The sequence below is a fragment of the Anabrus simplex genome, chromosome 1, assembly GCF_040414725.1.
Source record: "Anabrus simplex isolate iqAnaSimp1 chromosome 1, ASM4041472v1, whole genome shotgun sequence".
Taxonomy (NCBI): domain Eukaryota; kingdom Metazoa; phylum Arthropoda; class Insecta; order Orthoptera; family Tettigoniidae; genus Anabrus; species Anabrus simplex.
The window spans coordinates 350073236-350095838 of NC_090265.1; the positions used below are offsets into that span (position 1 = coordinate 350073236).

Here is a 22603-nt window from a genome sequence, read left to right on the forward strand (position 1 = left end):
AAAATGTTAAATATTAATATTAAAGAATATTCTATTTTTATATTTTCAAACTGTTACCAGTGGTAACAGTGAATACTAGCGTGCTTCGCCACTGCCGCAAAGCCAACGCTTATTACAAAAGTTGATCGAACAGAACATTACATTCCCAACTTGTGTCTCCTTGCTAGTATACGATCCCTCACCGGAAATTGTTATGGTCATAACTGACCAGCTTTATCAATGCAGTATCTGTTTATGGGTAACATTTCAGAAAGGAACATATCACATTGTGATGTGGCAACAAAAGTTATTCGATTATTCATCCTACACTATGGTGCTACATGTGTGAACTTGTTAATTCTATATATATATATATATAAATGTTGTCATAATGGGGAGATAGGTGACTATTTGATTAAATTTATATAGAGGTATGAAATTTTGGTGACTGGGTTAATAGCTGTGTGCAGCGTCCAATAAAACTTATGAAGGAGGTGTTTGGTGACCGGAATAATCGTCGTGTACAGCACCCAATAAAACATATGAAAGAGAAGAAGAATAAGGTCCGTCTACTCTTTTGTCTGTTGTCAATGACAAAAAAAATAAACAAGAAATACAAGTACGACAGTGTTAGTGAGTGGACACGTTCGTGTTTGACTGTGAAGAGGTGTAGTGGTGGGCTCATAGTCAAATACTTGTTCATGTAGTGCTTAGCATGCCAGCTAACAGTGGGGGAGAGGAGGTTCCTGACCAGTGTCGGATTTAGTGGGTGGTCTGCAGGACTGCAGCCCTCCCCAGACCCGCTTCTTCACACATAATTTACACGAAGTAACATTACATATTCAATAGGGAAATATTGCCACTCCGTTCTGCGAGTTCCTTTAACACTTGATTTTCAGCTCCGGAATAGCGCAATAATAGAATGCTTCTCTTCACATTATAAAGTCCTATGATTCAACTTTCCCCTCTTGGGACTGCCAGGATATTGCTCTGTTATCTAGCCATACGGCTTTAAATCGGCTTCCCCCTCCGTGTGCGCTATATAAGGTCCCCGCCAACCCCGCTCTAGCGGTCTGCATGCATTGCAGAACGGTGTGTCTTATTTGTTGTCCACCGATAGCGATAGTAGAAATTCTAACAACAACCTGAGCATTGTTAACTCAGTGCAATTTTTAAAAACTATCAAACTTAACAGTTTAACTTTAAATGAAATGTGTGATATTAAAGCTCGAGGAAGACCTACCGCAGAATTGAAAATCTCCCAAACTAGTAAGAGCCGTGACAAAGAGTATACAAGAATTTTCAATCCAGATATATATAGTAAAAATGAATGGTTGTGTGGTTACGAAGTTCAAAATGCACTTTTTTGTTTCCCGTGCCTTATTTTTGGAAGTGCCAGTGAAAGATCAAACAGTGCGTGGGTTGATGCAGGAGTTCGTTATCTGAAGAGACTTAGTGATAAAATAAAGAAGCATGAAAAATCAGAAGAACATGTGAACAGTGTGCTAGACTTAGCTCTTCTAGGTTCCTTAGATGTGCGCCGGGGTTTAAGTAAGGCATATGAGGAATCTGTACAACGTCATAACAATGAAGTAAGCAAAAATTTGCTAATAGTATCCAGAATAATAAACTACATTAAGTTTTGTGGGTCAAAGGAACTGGAGTTGAGAGGAGATGTCGAGAGGCCATACTCCGAGGATCCTGAATTTAATTAAATACACGAGTGAAATAGACTTTGTTTTAAGTCACATCTAGAGAAAATGATCCAGGAAGAATTGTTGCAGAGAGGCTATTTTGGAAGAAGTGTCCGAGTCTGAATTTTTAGCAATCATGGCTGACGAGACGATGGATGTGTCGGATGGATTTCAGCTTGTTCTTGTGCTAAGGTACTTTTTGCAATTTGCTTTACGTCTCACCGACACAGATAGGTCTTTTGGCGACGATCGGACAGGAAGGGGCTAGGAGTGGGAAGGAAGCGTCCGTGGCCTTAATTAAGGTACAGACCCAGAATTTGTTGGTGTAAAAATGGGAAACTACGGAAAATAATATTCAGGGCTGCCAACAGTGGGGTTCGAACCCACCATCACCCGAATACTGAATAGTGGCCGCACTTAAGCGAATGCAGCTATCGAGCTCGGTACTGTGATTCGTAAGGTAATGCTGCAGAACGGTTTTGGGGATTTTTTAATCCTTCTGGGAAAATGCAGAGGCTATTTCAGAATGTATTCTTTCTCAGCTTGGCGTTATTCTGAAAGATAAGAAGAATAAACTCATTGCCCAGACGTACGATGGCGCGTCTGTTATGTGTGATGCTGTCAGTGGCGTGCAGACGAGAGTTAAGGAGGTGTACCTGAATGCCTATTTTATACATTGCTTTGCACACCAACTTACTTTGATAATGGAGAGAGCTGCTAAGGTAAACATGAATGTAAGAATATTTTTTGCAAATATGTCTTTTCCCGATCACCCCAAAGAGTGTCTGTTTTAGATTCTTGTGTGGCTAAACGTATACCTGGCACTGGAGCCACAAGATGGAGTTTTAAATCGAGAACAGTCAATACTGAAAAAAGATGCTTTAATAGATTGCTTTGAACTACTAATGGCATCTGAGTCTTCAAGCGACATCACAATCAGAGAAGCATTGGCTTTGTACAAGTACCTTCAGGATTAAGAGTTCAACATCTGGCTGAAATTCTTTCATCATACCATGTCTCATGTTGATATTTTATACAATCAACTTCAAAATCGGCAGGCAGATGCAGCAAAAACTCGTCGCCATATTTCCAACTTTGTTAAAACTGTTAATGATGTGATAAATACAATACTGGATTCCTACGAAAATTTTGAAACCAGAAATGTAAACAAACGACGCCATATTCAACGCGTCTGCGGCCAACGAAGTCTGTGATATCATCATAACCCAGGCAAATAGCCGGTTTCAATTTACAAATCATCTCTGTCAACTCTGGTGATGCCATAAACTTTCCTTCCTTCAAATCAGATTTTCCTGAGAAAGAGCTAAATTACTGTGCACGACTTTTTCCTACTTTTGACAAATAAAAACTACAAACTGAACTATCTCTTTTATACTCTAGAGAAGAATTCAGATCACTGTCTGGTGCTATCCAGCTGCTTCAGTTCATAATCTCGAACAATCTTCAGTCATCACTTTCAGAAGTAGTGAAACTTCTTCGCATTGCAGCAACTCTGCCAACTACCACGAGTGAACCAGACAGGTGTTTCTCAGCCATGAAGAAGATAAAAACCTACCCCCGCAGCACTATGGGTGAAGAAAGACTGACAGCTCTGGCAACGCTGTCATTGGAAACTGATGAGAAATATACCAAATTTCAATGAAAAGTTTATCAACATATTTTCATTCTACAACTCTTGCCGAATGCAGCTCATCTATAAATAAGGTAAAAATCAGTAAGCCCCCTAGTGTTAAATGCACGAGCCGCCACTGCTCCTGAACCCTTGCAGCTACCAGTTGCACGGGAAGAGCTTGTTTCTATGGAGGAGGAAGTGAACCCCAATACTAATCAATCTTCTAATAGTTAACAACAAAGCACTGGCAACCCGGGCGACATGAATTGTGATAAATCTATTTCTTATCCTAGTTCTTATTATGGTCCTTACATTATTTATGTGTAGTCTAATACCACTAAATATATTGGCAGTATGCATCCAATGGCCTTGGGGCGAGCTTTCTATGAAAGCAATATTGCAGAAATCAAAATAGAATTCAAGTAGAATTTAACTTTCTTCGACACCAATTTTACAAACTCTTAATATATACCAAGTTGCAATGTGTTGCGGGTAGGCGTATGGTATATTTCCGAACCGAAATTTCAAGTTACATGTTTATCCGATAATTTGTTCGACTGCTAGGGGCTTAAAAGTAACCAATGCATTTCTTATGGCACTAGGCGTTCTGCTTATTTTTACTTTCCGCATGAGCTACATGCTTATAATCCATGCCAACAGATTCAAATAGTATATCTCCGAACCGAAATTTCAAGTAACATCTTTACCCGATAATTTGCTCGATTGCTAGGAGCTTAAAAGTAACCAATGTAATTCTTATGGTACTAGCCGTTCTATTTAATATTTCATTTTCCGCATGAGCTACATGCTTATAACCCATGCCAACAGATTCAAGTAATATATTTCAGATCCGAAATTTCAAGTTACATGTTTATCCGATAATTTGTTCGACTGCTAGGGGCTTAAATGTAACCGATGTATTTCTTATGGCGCTAGGCGTTCTTATAAAAGCCCATGTATAGCCGAGCGTATGTATAGCCGCCATCTCGCGCAATCGCCCATAGCCGTCATATTTCTCCATACGAAGCCGTGTTTAGCTGCCACCTTGCGCAATCGAACATGACCGGCATATTTCTCCATAAGAAGCCGTAAATAGCCGCCATCTTTCGCAATCGCCCATGGCCGTCTTCTTACGTATTGCTCTACTACTTAAAATAGCATCGGGAAGGGCATCTAGCCGTAAAACTACGTCCTGTAAAGTTAGGCCCCTCCAAAATAGCGGCTATGTAGCTAGGCTTGCTCTCTTAGGCGTCGGGAAGGTCAACTAGCCGTTAAAGTAAGTTTCGGTCCCTCAAGATAATGACTGTGAGGTTATGTCGCTCTTTTATACAAAATCCGCAAATCGACATTGCACACCTACTATACTGGGGGTCATTGACCTTGCATTGGAACCTGCACTGCTACACTACTAGACCTCGTGTGCTTCCGCAGCAAAAATGTGCTGACGAGGTAGCTCTGATTCAGCACAGCTCTACTACTCTCAATTATTAATTGGAAAATAAATTGAAACTCTGGTCGGTAACAGTCCTTGGTTCGATCACTCGTAAGTTTGATAAATACAAATTCAAATATACAGTTCGCAGTCTATCACCTACGAAAATGTTTCCAAGTGTTTGAGAATTAGAATTATTTACACACGAAAAATTGCAAGTTCGGTGACGTAGTTACAGAGTTTAAGTTAACTTTATATTCCATCACCTATCAGTGTTCAGCACCTGAGAAATTCTAAGTCTCATGGAACTATTATGTCAATGGAAACTGTTGCAATATTTCAATCACTTGACGAAGTAGAAGCACCGTTCAATAATATATCACTGATTAGAACGTTTCATTCATTTTTAAATATGCACACTTGGAAAATAAACAACGTTTTAAAAAACTCATTCTAAATAATCAATCACTTGTATATGTGCTATATCTTGCTGGAATCATACAAATTGAGCTTCAGTGGAATAACCTTTCCTAAACCCAAACTTCCTTCTATCAAACTAGTTATTAATTTCGCATACATGTTAAATATAATACGAAAGAATGCTTTCCCAAAGCTTACATGCAATGCATGTCAAACTTACTGGCCTGTAATTTTCAGCTTTATGTTTATCACCCTTTCCTTTATACAAAGGGGCTACTATAGCAACTCCCCATTAATTTGGTATGGCTCCTTCATGCAAACAATAATCAAATAAGTACTTCAGATATGGTACTATATCCCAACCCATTGTTTTTACTATATTCTCCGAAACCTTATCAATTCTAGCTTTTTTCTAATTTTCAACTTTTGTATCTTACTGTAAATATCATTGTTGTCCTAGGTAAAATTTACTATTACTCATAACACTACTATACTATATTACTATATATTACTATATATTACTATATATATACTATATTACTAACATTACTATAACTTACTATTACTTATAACTTTATACTGCTGCTTCCACTGGTTTGTGTTCATAAAATACTACTCTCCAACTCCGAGTAAATTCGGAGCTCCGTTCACAAAGTAAAGGGATAATTCTACAAGGTGGTAGAAAATGCATTCGAGTTACCTCAACTCTTTTTCCTCCGCGTAAATAGGTTTGTAGGCTTAACTCGACATGCGTAGTAATGCATTCATTGGTGGCGGTGAAGAACATTAAAATGCGAGTATGTCGACATGGCAATGAATTTAAATTATTTTCTGGTTGTTGACAAAGTTGGGTCTTATGTATTGAATAAAGAAGGAAATTTTAGTTTAAAACAGGAAAAAATTACCAATTTAATAATCGGCGGAAATAACATTATTGCATTTTTTAATTAGTATACCCATGTTATGAATGGTCATCTGATTTATTAACGTCAGTTTTCTAAGATTTCCTTGGCGAATGTATAATACGTAACTTTTTTTATATTTTAGGTGACTTTCTGAATGAGACCATTTAATTACGGTATATGATCACAAATGCCGCACAGTGCATTTATAATTCTTGCGAAACGGATCTGTACGAATCAGGTTCTAAGAGCTAAATCATAACCAGAAGTTTCTTTCATGGGTCTTGCAATTGTCTTCCTCGTTCCCCGATTTTGGATTTTAAAAATTTAGAGCCAATGACTGTTGATCTCGGCAATCGGAAATGTTGTTTAAATTCAGTTTCTTCGTATTTGTTAACAACAAAACCTACACAACTAGTTGTCCTAAATGTCTTATACAATCGTCGCCATAAGAACTATCTGTGTCGGTGCGACGTAAAGCCACTAGCAAAAACGTCTTACAGTGCACCAGTGGAGAGCCGATGTGTTGGTATTCATCATCAACGTAATCAGAGTGTTCCTACGAGATAAAGAACAACGGATGCTGTTTTAAGGCACAACTTAGTGAGAAAAGTAAGTAACAACTCATATAGCAATCTGGTATGAAGAAACTCACCTGGAAATTAAAATTAAATTCCCCGCAAATGAGGTTATGGTAAAACAAATAACCTTCCTTAATTGATTAGCCATATTCTGTTACTCTGTATTTATTCCAAGCGTTCAGAAAATACCGTTACTGAGATTTAACCTTACTAGTCACTCCGCGATAATCAATCAATCAATCAATCAATCAATCAATCAATCAATCAATCAATCAATCAATCAATCAAACTCCAACTCTACTCGGAGTCGTACTCTGTGAACGCATCCCTGGTGTTATAATGTTTCCGCCTTGATTTAATCACAACAATTTCGGATTAAGGCGTAAGGTCTAAATGTGAAACAGTAATAATAGTGGTTTGACATATGCTTTGAGTATCACTACTTACTTAATGGAGAGGATTGTATTAAGTAAGTGGATTATTTTCAAAGTAACAATACAGGAAGAGCAACTTTTTTGACTTTTAAGATGTCTTTGGATATTGGAAAGGGACGAATATATGAGAAATAACTGTTACACATTCATAGTGCCTAACAGGTACTTCTTAAGCTTATTACGAAATGGCAAAGTTTTAAAAATGATTGCTATATTGTCAGGAACGCTGTTATATTCAGATATTTATAAGAATTGCACTCCCTTGGTGCCAAACCTTGTTGTATAATTTTGAAGAACATGTAATTTATTTTTTTGCATTGTCTTATACGTCGTAACTTTAGGAAATTCAGAGTTGTGAATTTTTTATTATGCAAGACTTTATGAATAAGGAGTGATGCATTTAATGTTGTTGTTGCTATTTGCTTTACGTCGCACCGACACAGATAGGTCTTATGGCGACGATGGGATAGGAAAGGCCTAGGAATTGGAAGGAAGCGGCCGTGGCCTTAATTAAGGTACAGCCCCGGCATTTGCCTGGTGTGAAAATGGGAAACCACGGAAAACCATCTTCAGGGCTGCCGACAGTGGGGCTCGAACCCACTATCTCCCGATTACTGGATACTGGCCGCACTTAAGCGACTGCAGCTATCGATCTCGGTTGCATTTAATGAGATTAATTTTTTATGTAATACCAAATAAATTTTCCGTTATTTCTCAAGTGGTAATATATTTGTTTCATAGTACATTTTATTTCGAGACTACAGTTGATGGAATCCATACACAAATCTAACAACCCTGTTTTGTAAGACCTCCAAAATATTTCAGTTATGTTGGGTTGCTTTGCCCCAAATGAAACACAAGTAAGAAAGTCGAAATTGTATCATTGTGAAATAAATTAGATGATGAGTGTAAATTGTTAGTAGGTACTTAATCTTGCCAATGAGACCAACCAAGAAAGAGATTTTATTTTTTACGTTTAATATATGAGGTGTTCAGGAGAGAGCGCTTTCAATTGTTAGTCCTGGAAATTCTTTAACCCATTGCAACTTCGTCGTGCCAAATAATATATTTATAGTGCCATTTAAGTTATTTAATGATTTATGGAACATCATACAGATAGTTTTTGAGTAATTGGCTGTTAGGAGATTTTTTCTCAGCCATTCATCTAAGATATGGCAGTCATGCTGGATATCTGTAACTATTTCATCTTCAGAGTTTTATATACAGAACACTGAATTATCATCTGCCAGAAGTGATATTTTACCCTTAAATAAGCACAAGGCTCTCTGATTAATATATATGAGAATCAGAATTGGACTCAATATGGAACCTTGCGGTACTCCAAAGGAGATCTTTTGTAGTTCACTTTGTCCATGCCAATCTGAACGTATTGTTGTCGATTTGATAAGAAAACTTTAAACCAGAACAGTGAGGGACCTCTCACACCTGCCTTTTCCAGTCTTTATATCATAAGTTCATGGATAACCGTATCAAAATTACCCAGCATCTTGTAACCTTTATCAGTTATAATGTCCATTATGGCAGGATTCCCCCCAGCCTTTTCTCTGAAGCCATATTGAAGTCTGGTAAAATAACTGCATTTTTCGATCCAACTAATAAGCCTAAATTTGACAACAGTTTCTAATATTTTAAATACTTAAGGTGGTACTGAAGTGGGTCGTTAGTTCCCTGGGTCAGATCTATCATTCTCTTTGTGTATAGGAACAACTCTAGAGATCTTTAATGAATCAGGGACAATGCCTTTTGCTAAAGAACAGTTGATAAATTCATATATTGATATATTGATTACAGATTTTGAAAAGTTTACTGGAAATATGAGAGAATTGATAATTGCAGACACTTCTTCTGGAGAGCATGGTTCTAAGAAAAGGGAATTAGGATGATTGTTGATTGTAGCAGTACGTTTAGGTTGTGTAACAATATTTGAAGGTAGTGTGGCGGGGACTGAGATAAAACTATTATTCAGGGCATTGAAAATGTCACTTTTATCTTCGAAACATTCATTCTCTAGCTTGGTACGAGCAATATTGATTGTTGGTTTTGAAGGTTAACCAATAAATTCATTTCTGAGTAGCCAGGTGTGTTTAGTGTTGTGTAGATTGTTTTTAAATTGATTATTATGGTACGAATTCTTGAGAGTCCTTTTCAAGGTTGTAACTCTATTGCTGTAACTTTTATATTCTTCTTTAATTATACCGTTGTGTGGGTGTTTTTTGCAATTTACTGTAGAGAAGTGCTTTACGCCTGCAGAGTGATGCAAGTTCTGGTGTGCACCATGCATTCAGAATGGTGTTTGTATTTTGATGATGAAATATTCTAACTGTTGATGCTTAGTCAAGACCACTTTTAATGTATCTGATTAAAGCAGCATATGAAGCATTTACGTTCCCACCATCTACCCACTGGAATTGGTTTTGCTCAAAATATTATCTAGCCCTTACGTAATCTATACATTTATACGAGTGTATTTTTGGTTAACTGGAAGTATAAATAGATGTCTTTGAAATATCTAAACTAAAGAGCAAGAACTTATGGTCACTCATATTATCAATTATGTTATCTAAATTAAGAGCACGAAATTATGGTCACTCATATCATCAATTATGTTATCTACAGACCTGTTATTAAGTTTCATGCTGCATGTAAAGTGGTAAATTAGAGAATTGTTCGAACTCAGTCTCGTAGGGTTTATTGTTTTACAGTTTCTAAGGCCATAGCTCTGCATGAACATTTTGTTTTCATTAGTTAATACTACATTTGAGAAAAGTTTTCGAAACATACATTGAAGTTCTATATTTGTGTGAATGCAACAGTTAATGGGTGTTGTGTAGATCGTTGTTTTGCTTTATTGCGGGTGTATTCACTATAAATCAGCATTTTTGGGCAAAATTATATGTGCCCATGACTTGACTTTTTTCCTGTGGCTCCCTCAGGAGCATAGGGCTTCGGTGAATTTTCGCCAGCGGACTCTGCTGCGGGCCATCCGACGTAGTTCTCCCCTGATTTTTCCTGCCTCCCTTGCTTCCTCCAATACGGATCTCTTCCAGGTCTGTCGTGGTCGACCCCGCTTTTTTTGTCCCTGCGGATTCCATTCCAGGGCTTGCTTCTCAGTGGCTCCATCCTGCTTTCTCTTTGATCTCTTGCTCAGTAACAGACCAACACCGTTCCTTGCAACTCCATGTTCTCGCCCTGAGTACAAGAGGGTCATTCCATTCCGGCACTTCATTTCTCCAAAGTCATCCCAGCTCACTTCACTTAAACGAAGAAAATCAGTCGGTAATTCTCCATTTCTCTGATGAGTTTCAGCTTCCCAGTTTCTCTCATTGTACGAACATTCCAACATCCAAATCGTGTTAGCTGTTTCGCGCTAAAGGTCGTCAGCTTTTTGTCCGTCCGGCTATTTTTCATCTCTGTTTCTTTAATAGGTTTATTTAAGATCTTACGAGTTATTGGCCCATAAACTCCGAGTGCGTTGGTGGGGCTGCCACCTTAAGGCCAAGGCACTGGCCCTTACACGGATGTTGGTTATATACTGAAGAAAGAGCATTTCCTCTCCTCTTCTTAACAGTGTATACTTCGGTTATACCGCCGGTACTCGGTCACTATTTACCCAGTCTGTGATAACAGGGAACACCGCGAGAAGGTTGAGTTTGACATTTGGCTGAGGGAGGCTATGTATTACGTATCATCAGCCTTTGCTCCCTATATGCGCCCCACTGCCTGCTCGATCTGCATCCGATGGCTGCTTATACTGCCTGCTCATTCCATGTTCAAACGTGTAATACGACTTACAATCGATCTGCCGCTAGATGGTAGCACCAACCGTACCCAATTATCGCGTGAATACAACTAGGTAAGCATACAAGCGTACAACAGTAACAGAAAAATTAAAGAATTTGCCTTATAAAGTGCTGGTCTAGAGAGTTATAGCTTTAAGACTTTTCGAGAAAGAGGTTTTGACGAACAAGAAAACCTTGAAACTTTTTCTGTATGGTACTTCCCTACATTACTAAGTAGAGGTTTCACGAATTTGGCAACCACAGCTTCCGACACAAGTACCTGGTGCTTATTGTTACTAAAACACTTTAAAATGTTACACTGGCACAAAGAAGGTAGAACATAGTTTTTATAGTCTGGAGCAGACTTGCAGATTTCTTGCAGTACGGTAGAGCCGCCTCAACAAATTTCTGTAGCCCTATAATTAGGCCAATAAATCTTTGCTGGGGATAGCGCAGGCCTCCTCTATCCGACTGTCTGATTAAGTGCATCAATGGGGAAGCGTTAACTGAGGTGGAAACGTTATTCAAGCACGTACTGCATTCTGTTTTTTCTTCGATTATCCGCACTAAATAACCACACACCAATGCCTGGGATGCAGTTTCCAAAGTGACACACACTGACTCAGGGGGCTCACGAATATCTTCTAGCAAATCAAGTACATACTCAGGGAGCAACACTGGTTTCTTTTTCCTAGGGGCTTTACGTCGCACCGACACAGATAGGTCTTATGGCGACGATGGGATAGGAAAGGCCTAGGATTTGGAAGGAACCGGCCGTGGCCTTAATTAAGGTACAGCACCAGCATTTGCCTGGTGTGAAAATGGGAAACCACGGTAAACCATCTTCATGGCTGCCGATGGTGGGATTCAAACCTACTATCTCCCGGATGCAAGCTCACAGCCGCGCGCCACTACGCGCACGGCCAACTCGCCCGGTATTTTATACTACTAACAAAGGACTTGTAATGGTATATATGACAGCATATTATTCTGTTTTGTACCTTCATATTAACAGTGCAATTGTCCCCAGAATTTTTTTTTTTTTTTTTGCTAGTTGCTTTACGTCGCACTGACACAGATAGGTCTTATGAGGACGATGGGACAAGAGAGGGCTAGGAGTGGGAAGGAAGCGGCCGTGGCCTTAATTAAGGTACAGCCCCAGCATTTGCCTGGTGTGAAAATGGGAAACCACGGAAAACCATTTTCAGTGTGGTTCGAACCTACTATCTCTCGAATACTGGATACTGGCCATTTACTTCCTTTGCTGTTCCCTTCCCTGGATATAATACTTAACCACTTTCGACGCAATTCCGTACTTGAAGGTATTTATGAAATACCACGGCATTCTGGTTTCCCTTTCTTTGATTTGCAGAAAGGCACGCAGCAGTACACCATTTTCACTGAAAACAAGTACAGTACTACCCTATTTCCCGCTATTTCATTCCGACAGGTCTGGAGCCGGTTGGTGCTGCCACCTGCTGTGGGTATTTGTAAACGGAGTGTTTCATTTAGTGCCATGTTAAAATGTTGTAATGAGCAGGCAGTATAAGCAGCCATCGGATGCAGATCGAGCGGGCAGTGATGCGCCCATAACCATCAAGTAAAAGCAGTATCCATATAAGCGAAGAAGAAGAAGAAGAAGAAGTCTGTTGGGAACAGGGAGTACTCCCTGGTTGGCAACATTATCTTTGGTTGGCAATGCTGTCTTAAACCAAAACATAACCAAAAAATAAATGGTGGTGTTAAAGTGTCACAGGTTCTAATTCTGCAATTCCGTTTCTAAACGCCAGGATCGATTTTTTGTTGTTCCATAAAGTTCAACGATGGCAGATGAATATGAGGGAGATGAGTGAGTAATTCATTTTTTCGAAATATTACGGGATGGGTGATAAGTTTGATTATGAGTGTCTTTAACGGACTTAGAAAGTCATTGAGTAAAAGTAATCGAATTACTTGTAACGATTACATTCTGAGTAATTTTTACTAAATTTAATTTGTACTTGTAATTTGCTTCTTGAAGTTTTTACCGTTACACTCTAGTAATAGATATACATCGCACGGAAGCAGAAATGAAGAAAAAATAAACTGTGATGAAGGCATGGTCGCCATATGACTGTTTGGGGGGGTGGGGGTGGGGGGGCTAGACCTGGGCGTATGTAATCATCACCATGATTAATGTCCCACTCCAGTCGCCCGGCTGTGTTTAAGAAGCCTCCTCCACTCCTTTCTGTCCTTCCACTTTTCCTGCTCCATTACTGCTGCCACATCCAATCCAGCTTCTCTAATGCCCTTCCAAATCTGATCCATCCACATTCTTCTCTGTCTTACAACTGGTCTCTTTCCCTTAAGTTCTCTTTCTAATTCCCTTCTTGCTACCCGTTCCTTTCCCATTCTTTTTACATGTTCGAACCATCTCAGTCTTGCTTTCTGTATGTTCTGTACTAACGTTTCTGTATTTAGCTTTTCTCTGATTTTAATATTTTGAATTCTATCTTTGGGACGATGACGTAGATGTTAGGCCCCTTTAAACAACAAGCATCATCAATTCTATCTCTTCTTGTCTTTTTAACGGATGTTCTTAAAAATTTAATTTCTACTGCTTGTATCTTACTATCTTGTCTCTTAGTTACCAGCGTTTCTAGTCCGTTTGTTACAATTGGTATGAAATGCTGTTTATATAATGTTAATTTCGTTCTCTTGGGTACTTTGTCATCCCATAAAAGCTCTCTGACTTGATGATAAAATGTACCTTTACTTAGTCTGTTATTAATTTCAGGGTTGATTTCATTACTTCCACTAATAATGCTACTGAGATATGTAAACTGTTCTACATTCTCTAAACGCTCTCGGTCTATGTTCACTTGTCTTCTCTTTTTCTCTTTTCCACTTTGCATGACTATAGTTTTCTTTTTACTAATTACCATTCCAAACTCCTTCAGATTTTCATTCCAAATGTCTAGTCTCCTTTGTACTTCCTTTTCTCCCTTTCCCCAAATCACCACATCATTTGCAAACACCAAAGCATTCACTTCGTCACTACTGATACTGTGTATTACACGTTTTATGATTTCTTCCATCAATATAATAAACAATTATGGCAACAGTGCACTTCCTTGCTTGAGACCTTTTTTGTATAAAATGTTTCAGAGTCACCACTCCCCACTTGTACACTGCTGTTACTCTCATGACACAACATTTTTATCTTGTTAATTAATGATTTTGGTAGGCCTACATTCCTGTCCATTAGGCATTCCCATACATGTTTTCTTTTAACTGTATCATAAGCTTTTTCCAAATCCAAATCCAAAAATGGGAATTTGATTTCCTTGTTCCATTCGAGATGTTTTTCCATTGTCGTTCGCACTGTAAATATCAAGTCTATTGTTGATCTGTTTGGTAAAAAGCCACATTGTTCCTCCTCTGTGTTTCTATTATATCTCTCAGTCTTTTATCTATGACTTTCTCCATTATTTTTAGCCCATGTGATAATGGGGTTATACCTCTATAATTTTCACATTTCTTCCTATTTCCTTTTTTGAACAGTGGTACAATGTTTCCTTGTTGCTAATGTTCAGGTATTCTTTCATCATTACGGCATTGAGGGCTCTGTATAGCCACTGTAGTCCAATGCTTCCTGCTGCCTTAATCATATCAGCATTGAATTCGTCTTTTCCACTTGCTTTACTTTTGGTCATTGCGTTCACTGTCCTTTCAAGTTCCAAACATATTATCCGGTTCTCTTCTTTTTCTCCATCTATTATTTCCATTTTCTTATCTCCTTCTTCCTCCGAGCACGCATCCTCATTATAAATTTTTTCAAAATACTTTGCCATCACCTTCTGGAGACCCTTTTCATCATGTACTGTTGATCCATCTTCCCTCTCTAATGCCTTGATTTTTTCCGGATTTATTCTTTTCGTTTTTATTACTCTGTATAATAGTTTTTTATTTCCTCGACTATCTTTGCTCAATTTTGTTGGTAACTCTCCCCAACATTATTTCTCCTTTTCTTCCTTGATACTCCTCTTTGCTTGTAGTTTCAACCTTTTGTATTCCACATGTAACCTTTCTATCTTATTCTCATCCCTCTGATACGTCATTTTTTTTTTTTCCCCTTATCCATTTCTTTCTTCACCCTGTTCCTTTCTTTTATTTCTTTATTTTGTCTGTCCACCGCCATGTCTCCTTTCCGTTAACCTTCGCTTTTGTTTTCCCGCATACCTCAATTGCTGCTGCCACAAATGTCTGTCTTAACTAGTCCCACTCTTCTTCTCCACTTCGTATTTCCATGTTAGGCAACTTCCTTTTTATACAATCCTGGAATGCCATTCTTTTATCCTCCTCCTTCAATTCCCAAATCCTGATCTTTGGTTTCTTCTTCAATACAATTTTAGGGATTTTTACTTGTTTTAATTCCACAGTCAATAATCTATGATCACCTTCCATACTTTCATTGGGGATTATCTTCCTATTCATGAGTATTTTCCCCATTCTTGGTCTGTTATTATAAAATCGATGAGTTTTCCATGCTGTCCATCGCAACTATATTGGCTGATCTTATGGCTATTCCTCTTCATAAACCATGTGTTCTTTATTATCAGGTTATTTCGGATACAAAAGTCCAACAGTTTCTCTCCATCTTCATTTCTATCGCCCCCAGGCTTGGGCGCCCTTGGATGAAGGTAACATTTTCTGTCTATTACAGCAAAACCAGTAGCTTCATCAGTTCTGGATGAGACACTTTCTTACCTCTCCACTACTCCTAAAGACACCATATCCATCCCAGTGATATTCTTAAAATTAAACATAGTAGGTTTCTCAAGTGCCCCTTTTCAGTAAATGCAAAAATAAAATAAAATTGTACTCCCCACCTCCCATAGATGGGTAGAGCTTCACTATATACTGATCACTCTAAATAATATAATAATGAAATGAAATGATGGAAATATTATGTGCAGTAATTAGTTTTCGGAGGAGAGATACATTAATTAATTAATTCAGCTTTTCGCCACAGTGGAAGGTAGAATGCGCTACCATAACCCACCAGCTCATTAATAGATCGAGACCATAACCTGGGGGCTTATGCTTCCAGCTTTGCGTACTCACACTCATAGTCTGGCTATAACCTGGGGGCTTATGCCTGCAGTCCCCCTTCGCTTACTTCACTCGCACTCGTACATTTTCCGTTGTCAACCCGTGCATAATAAAAATGTAATGAAATAAGAACTGTAAAGGAAACAATGTGGAATACAGAACAAGAATATTTGGTAGGAATCTTACCGTAATGAAGTGTGCAGAATATCGAAATGCAATTCATGCTTCACCATACGGTTGGAGAAGTATTGGTAGAAGACATCAAAGGATAACAAAGTAACCCATTTTCTTTTATTGACTGTTTAAAGTAATATCTCACTATCATACAAACGGCATTGATCAACGCCTCCAACTCGGCGACAACACGTGAAAACTATGCAGTTCTTGAAACTGACTTTCAACCTATTAGGTCGTGTTACGTACATTCAGTACATGTAGAAGAGATGTTAAGTACAGAACAAAAATGGCCAACTGGACACCAGTGCGATCCGACCCCACAACCTCCTGATTTCGGGTCGGTTGCTCTACCAATTGAGCTATGGTGGCCTAGGCCATCTTTGTTCTGTTGGAAAGGATCTAAGCTACAGGTCTGGCACTACTGCTAGCACACTGTAGAGGTTGTGGGTTCGGATCCCACTGGTGTCCGGTTGGCCATTTTTGTTCTGTACTTAACATCTCTTCTACACGAACTGAATGTACGTAACACGACCAAATAGGTTGAAAGTCAGTTTCGATTACATTGCGGTCATGAAAATTTAATATTCATTGACTTGGCCCTCAATGGGCGACTTAAACGCACTCTACATGTGTGCTAGCAGTAGTGCCAGACCTGTAGCTTAGATCGTTTCCAACAGAACAAAGATGGCCTAGGCCACCATAGCTCAATTGGTAGAGCAACCAACGCGAAATCGGGAGGTTGTGGGTTCGGATCCCACTGGTGTCCGGTTGGCCATTTTTGTTCTGTACATAACATCTCTTCTACACGTACTGAATGTACGTAACACGACCTAATAGGTTGAAAGTCAGTTTCGATTACATTGTGGTCGTGAAAATTCAATATTCATTATGCAGTTCTTGTTTATACTTAATTCTTTGTTATGCCCACACCTTTCAAAAAGTCGGGTACTTGAAATCAACTCATGGCGTTGATAAAACTGCAATAAGTTGCTGAAATTGTTCTTAGAATTAACAACGAAAACTATAACCAACACAGCAATAACTAAGAGACACAAAGGAAACCAGCAGAGATCAGGAGTGATCAATAGACACAGTGAACTAAATAATGGGCTGTTCCATACATACCCTGTCTAGATATCTGCGATACAAGTGGTGGTGAGCAGATTGTGAAGTTTTGCCCAAGATGTTGAGGATTAGTGAAGATAATTTTAAGAACCATGTAATTTGCAAAGTAAATGGCTAATTATTTGTTTTTTGTTTTTTGCTATTTGCTTTACGTCACACCGACCGTCTTATGGTGACTATAAGGACAGGAAAGGCCTAGGAATGGGAAGGAAGTGGCTGTGGCCTTAATTAAGGTACAGCCCCAGCATTTGCCTGGTGTGAAAATGGGAAACCATGGAAAACCATCTTCCAGGGCTGCCGAAAGTGGGGTTCGAACCCACTATCTCCCGGATGCGAGCTCACAGCTACGCGACCCTAACTGCATGGCCAACTCACCCTGTGCTTAATTATTTGAAATTGTAAAAGTCATGAACTAAAATAAATTATGGGAAAAGATCGTTTCAAAATTTCCAAGGTATCACGTTTAGTCTCGTGTAGTAATGATAGCCACTTTGTCCATGCTAAAAAACAAACACACAATGAGGTAATACACCTCTTCTTTGCAAACTCTTGTATTATTCCAAACCCCCCCCCAAAAAGTCATTGATTTCCTTAAGATGTAAAGTAATTGTAATTTTACCGAGTACTTGTTGAAAAAGTAATTTGTTTCATAATTGAGTAAAATATTTTTCAGGTAACTGTAATCAAACCCAATTAAATTTTTCTTGTCCTCTCCCCATCACTGTGTCTAAATCATATCTCTTACATCCTGACGGTGTTTTCATTTTTCTACAGTGCTGGGGACGATTTCGATGATGTAGATGAAGATGAGAATCTCGAAGAATTGGATCAACCAGAGGTAAAATAAATTTCACTATAGAATTTTTTATTTAAGTTGTTAGATTGAAGATACATAAATATCTGCTTGCTTTGCAAAACGCAAGTTGTCTGATTTTGGTAGGATGTATGAACAAGCAAGATACTGATGTTTACGTTTCTGAATTGTATGCTGTATGTCCAGTAGAATTAATTACAGAAATTCAAGTTTTACGTATCTTGCAAGAATACATGTTGGTCCAGCCATTCCTGTATGCCGTATTTACTCGTGTATTAGACCCCCTCGCGTATTAGACCCCCCCTGGCTTTTCGAGACGAGGAAAATGAAAAAAATAAATCTCGCCTATAAGACCCCCCCAACGTAATTCGTCAGAGTACGACGATTCCGTTTCAAAGCGGATACAAGTCTTATCGCAGCTCTGATGACATCACAAATTTGTGAATAGCTTCGTCCGTATGACCTATGCAATGAAAACGCGTCGAATCCATGCGGTACATCTGTGTTTTGCAGTTAAGAAATGTCCGCCTCTGTAACGTAGGTCTACTGCAGCTCTGATGACGTCGCACAAATAGATGAATTGGCCTAGCTTCGTCTCCAACCCGCGCATTGCAAGCATGCATCAGTCATGCTATATGTCTGTGTTTTGTAGTTAATAATGTCCGCCAGCGTAATGGTTAGCACAATTAGTTGCTGTTTTCGAGGGTATGACTTCGATTCCCGGTACTGTACTGCCAGAGATTTACGAATGGCAGGAAGGTTGATATGCGATAAAAGCGGATGGGGGTAGGTCTAAAAAGAGGATGAGGAAACGAGTTTACTTTAGTTGAGAAATATTCGCGGTTGTTGCTATTTATATAGCAGGCGAGATCATTAACAAAGTGGTCGTTTAATATCTTGTAACTTGGGCCAATATAGGTATATATTTGGAGAGAAGTAAGTTTAAAACGTGATAAAAGCTATCCAATTAAAACCATCGTTTTACTCGCCAACGTACCTAACAAATAATAATAATAATAATAATTTTATATCCTCACGTACTTTAAACGATTTTCGGAGACGCCAAACAAAACGTACTAGGGCATGCGTGAATAAAAAAAAGAGACAACGAACGTACGAAATTAAACATTATGATAATAAAACGCATTACCGCCACACCTGTAGATATCCATAAATGCGGTATATTTTCCTGTTATATATTTTTATTTTTCCCGTCAAACTTTTGGCACTATAGTCTGTGGCACTATCAGGGCGATAATATACCTAAACTAAACAATGGGGTCTGTCTTATCTCATGGACAACTGTTTACGCAAATCCTGATGTGATATATGTAGAAAACATGCATGAAATGTACTTAAAAACAATGGTCTGTGTTTCAACAGCTGCAGTTATCAAAAGAATGTTTCCAGTTACTATGTATTACATTCGGAAGTACAACTCGTAACATACGCTAGTTATCAGCTGATGGTTTGGCATGCCTTCTACAGCACTTCTTTTTTCGAAAGGAGTAGCTTCTGCTACATATACACCAACTGGGAATATCAGAGACCATCTGGGAATAGATTTACACTGTTTAGACTCTATAGTCGGGAACAAAATTATTTTAAAAATGTTCAAAAAGACGGGACTTCGTATGCTCTTGATTGCAGTGCATAGCTCAAAGAGAATGAAGAATGGCTGACGCGACTGGCGGGAGATAGCAGTGAAAATGACGTCACTTAGAATGCTGACACGCCGGTAGCAAGGCAGGGAAGTTGGCGGCGCAAGGCGATAATTCAAATGAAAGCAGTGATCAGGTTTACTGTGTGGTAGGCCTATTGCTGAACTTACAGAGACAAATGACTGGCCATTAAGTTCTTTTGTATCAATATTTAATTATATGATACCACGATACCCTTATCCCTTTCTTTTACGAGATTGAGTATGAAGTGAGACGAATCTTCGTAGCGAGTTTTACGGCCTTATGCCCTTCCTGACGTCAGCCTCACCAGAGGAATTAATGAGATGTAACAAATGACGTGATGTGAGTATCTAAAACAGACTTTTATATGTACCGTAGGCCTAAAAGTCGTGTTCACCATTTATCGTCTTTTTACGTTTAGAAATACTGCCTTCAGACGAAAATAGTCAGTATTTAACTTAAATACATTCTAAGTTTGTTAAATAATAGTACGTATAGAATGTTTACACGTACAATTGTAGATCTTTATAACCTAAAAGTCATGTGTTCGCTGCACAAAATTTTGAGGTTATCGCATATTAGACCCCCCTTTACTATTTTTGGCTGTAAAAGTGGGGGGGAAATGGGTCTAATACGCGAGTAAATACGGTATTTACCTTGGACCATGATTTATTGTTCAACTTCTGAACCTTAACACAATCACAGCATTTGCTTGATGTTTAGGGAGAATCTTAATCCCATTTTCAGTGCTGATGTTTTAAAAAGAATGAGTGTCTCTCCCTCTCCACTGAGTGAAAGGAGTTTTTATTTAGACAGTTCTACACAAAAGGTCTGTTTACCAGATTTTCATCCACGTTCTTCCATAGGCTTCTTTTAAAGTAATGTGACTTTTATCTGATGTGTTTTCAAGATAATATATAGACCTACAGTAGACTCTTCATTAAATATCTTAATATTCCTCAAATACTTTTAGCTGCACAACCATTTTGTGCTTCTGAAAAATAACATACCGGTATGTCAATTTAATGGTATGGTCATAATGTTCATTACTTTCAAAAGCTTGTGTAGAATAGAGTAAAAAGAATTATGGACAAGTAATTGCCAACATTGACAGCAGTTAATTTTTTTAAAATTTTGTAATTTCATTCCTGAAAAATCTTTCTGCAGTTACTGTCCTTCATAAAATTGTTGTATTTGTCAGTCATATTTTTCACTTACTGAAAATAGGTGGTGTCACAATTTTCTGTCTTGCTGATAACTTTCTCTCGACACGATAAATGCTCTCCCTGGATTTACGGAGGCACCTATAGCTGTAACTCTTATTTCATTTGAAGTACACCGGGTATGATTGTAGTTCCGGTACCCATTCCATTCACGGATGAAAAAGATACAAAAATTAAATGAAACTATACTTGAAGTAGCTTAAAGGAGAGATCCTACCTTTATACTTGTGAGGGATCCACCAACCTACCCCTAGAAATATTATTATGGTAAAACTTCAGCCATGTTCACGCAAGTTTTATAAGAAGGTCTAGTTCCTAAGTAGAGTGGTTGGTAGTGTTGTGCTTTGCTCGATCATGTCGTCTGCGAATCATCTGCGAGAAATAAACATAGGGCAGTCATACCGCACGTAGAAATTGGTGATGCAAGCGGTAACCATGGTACTAATGTTATGTGAACACCACTGAGTTTTAATATTATTACTTATAAAGAAGAATAGAAGAATTAAAACATAGGCTGTATAAATGTGAGATTTGTGATCATTTTCTGTGTTACTATTGGCTGGTTTTGGTCAGGTGTAATGAAGACGAAGTTTTATATTGTCTCCAATATGGCACGCATCATGTGTTTTCTCACAAGGCTGCCACCTTCACTGAAAACAAGAAAACATTGCAGCCTTTATTTGTCATGGCATGCACCCTTAACATTACTTTCTGCCACATTTTAACAGGACTCCAGGGAATGCTATAGAGGCCTATTGGCCACTTTGGGGCCCTAACCTAGGGACTTGTGCCCCAAGGTCCCCTGTGCTTGCCCCAATCTAATGGTCTTACCGCTAGCTGGACCTGATCAGTCCAGCCCAAGTTCCTAAGTTGGCAGCCTTGTGTAGCGTGCTGTGATGTCACCTGATCCACGCTATGGTGGATCTCTAACCCATGTTTCATGAAGGGTCAGCATAACCTTTATCTAGGATGCTCTTCTTAAATCTTTGAAAATATATTTAACCACACTTCATTTCCCCATTTGTTAGTGATTTCCTTTGCCTTTTTACAGAAAGTCTGGATGTAGCCATTAAGTAAAAATGCTATGGTCTTAAGTTTTCTAACTGCATTAAAATTAAATATATTTTCTAACTGCATTAACATTTTAGACATACTGTATAGGCTTTTGGGCTTATGCCATGTCAAGAAAATAAGGTAAAATTCTTTACGTTTTGCAGAAAACTGTGCTCTGTGTCATCAGAAGAAAATCTCGACTGTCCACGAGAAAGGCATCTTAAACAATGACTTTTTAAATTTAGACGTTATAATAGAAGTGGAAATGGTACGTTCATTCGCCACCAGATGGCTCCCCGGACGTGGCACAGTGCTAGTGTTCGAAGCAGAAGCTGACCGAACTATCAGAATCAGTCTAAGAGGTTCATATAACGTGTACCTAACATATGACAGTGACAGGTGTATGACATTGACACAAGCCTGGAATGAAACATCTGGCGATGAGGAACGCACAAATTTGGAAAACACAGAGATGAAAACACAATAGTGAAGGGACAGGGAAGGGAACTACCTACGTAAATTCTTAATGGCTGGCAACCAGGTATTACATAATTGATAGC

The 22603-nt window shown here is 38.6% G+C and overlaps 1 protein-coding gene across 1 annotated transcript in view; it reads left to right on the forward strand.

Annotated features, from left to right (window-relative positions):
* The first annotated feature begins 12567 nt into the window (after positions 1 to 12567).
* The window catches only part of Polr2F (RNA polymerase II subunit RpII18), a 35427-nt gene continuing 25391 nt past the window's right edge, over positions 12568 to 22603 (forward strand). The window contains exons 1-2 of the mRNA XM_067142751.2: positions 12568 to 12724; positions 18046 to 18109. Coding sequence (XP_066998852.1) covers positions 12699 to 12724; positions 18046 to 18109 — 90 coding nt within the window. The 5' untranslated portion in view covers positions 12568 to 12698. The remainder of the gene's footprint in view (positions 12725 to 18045; positions 18110 to 22603) is intronic.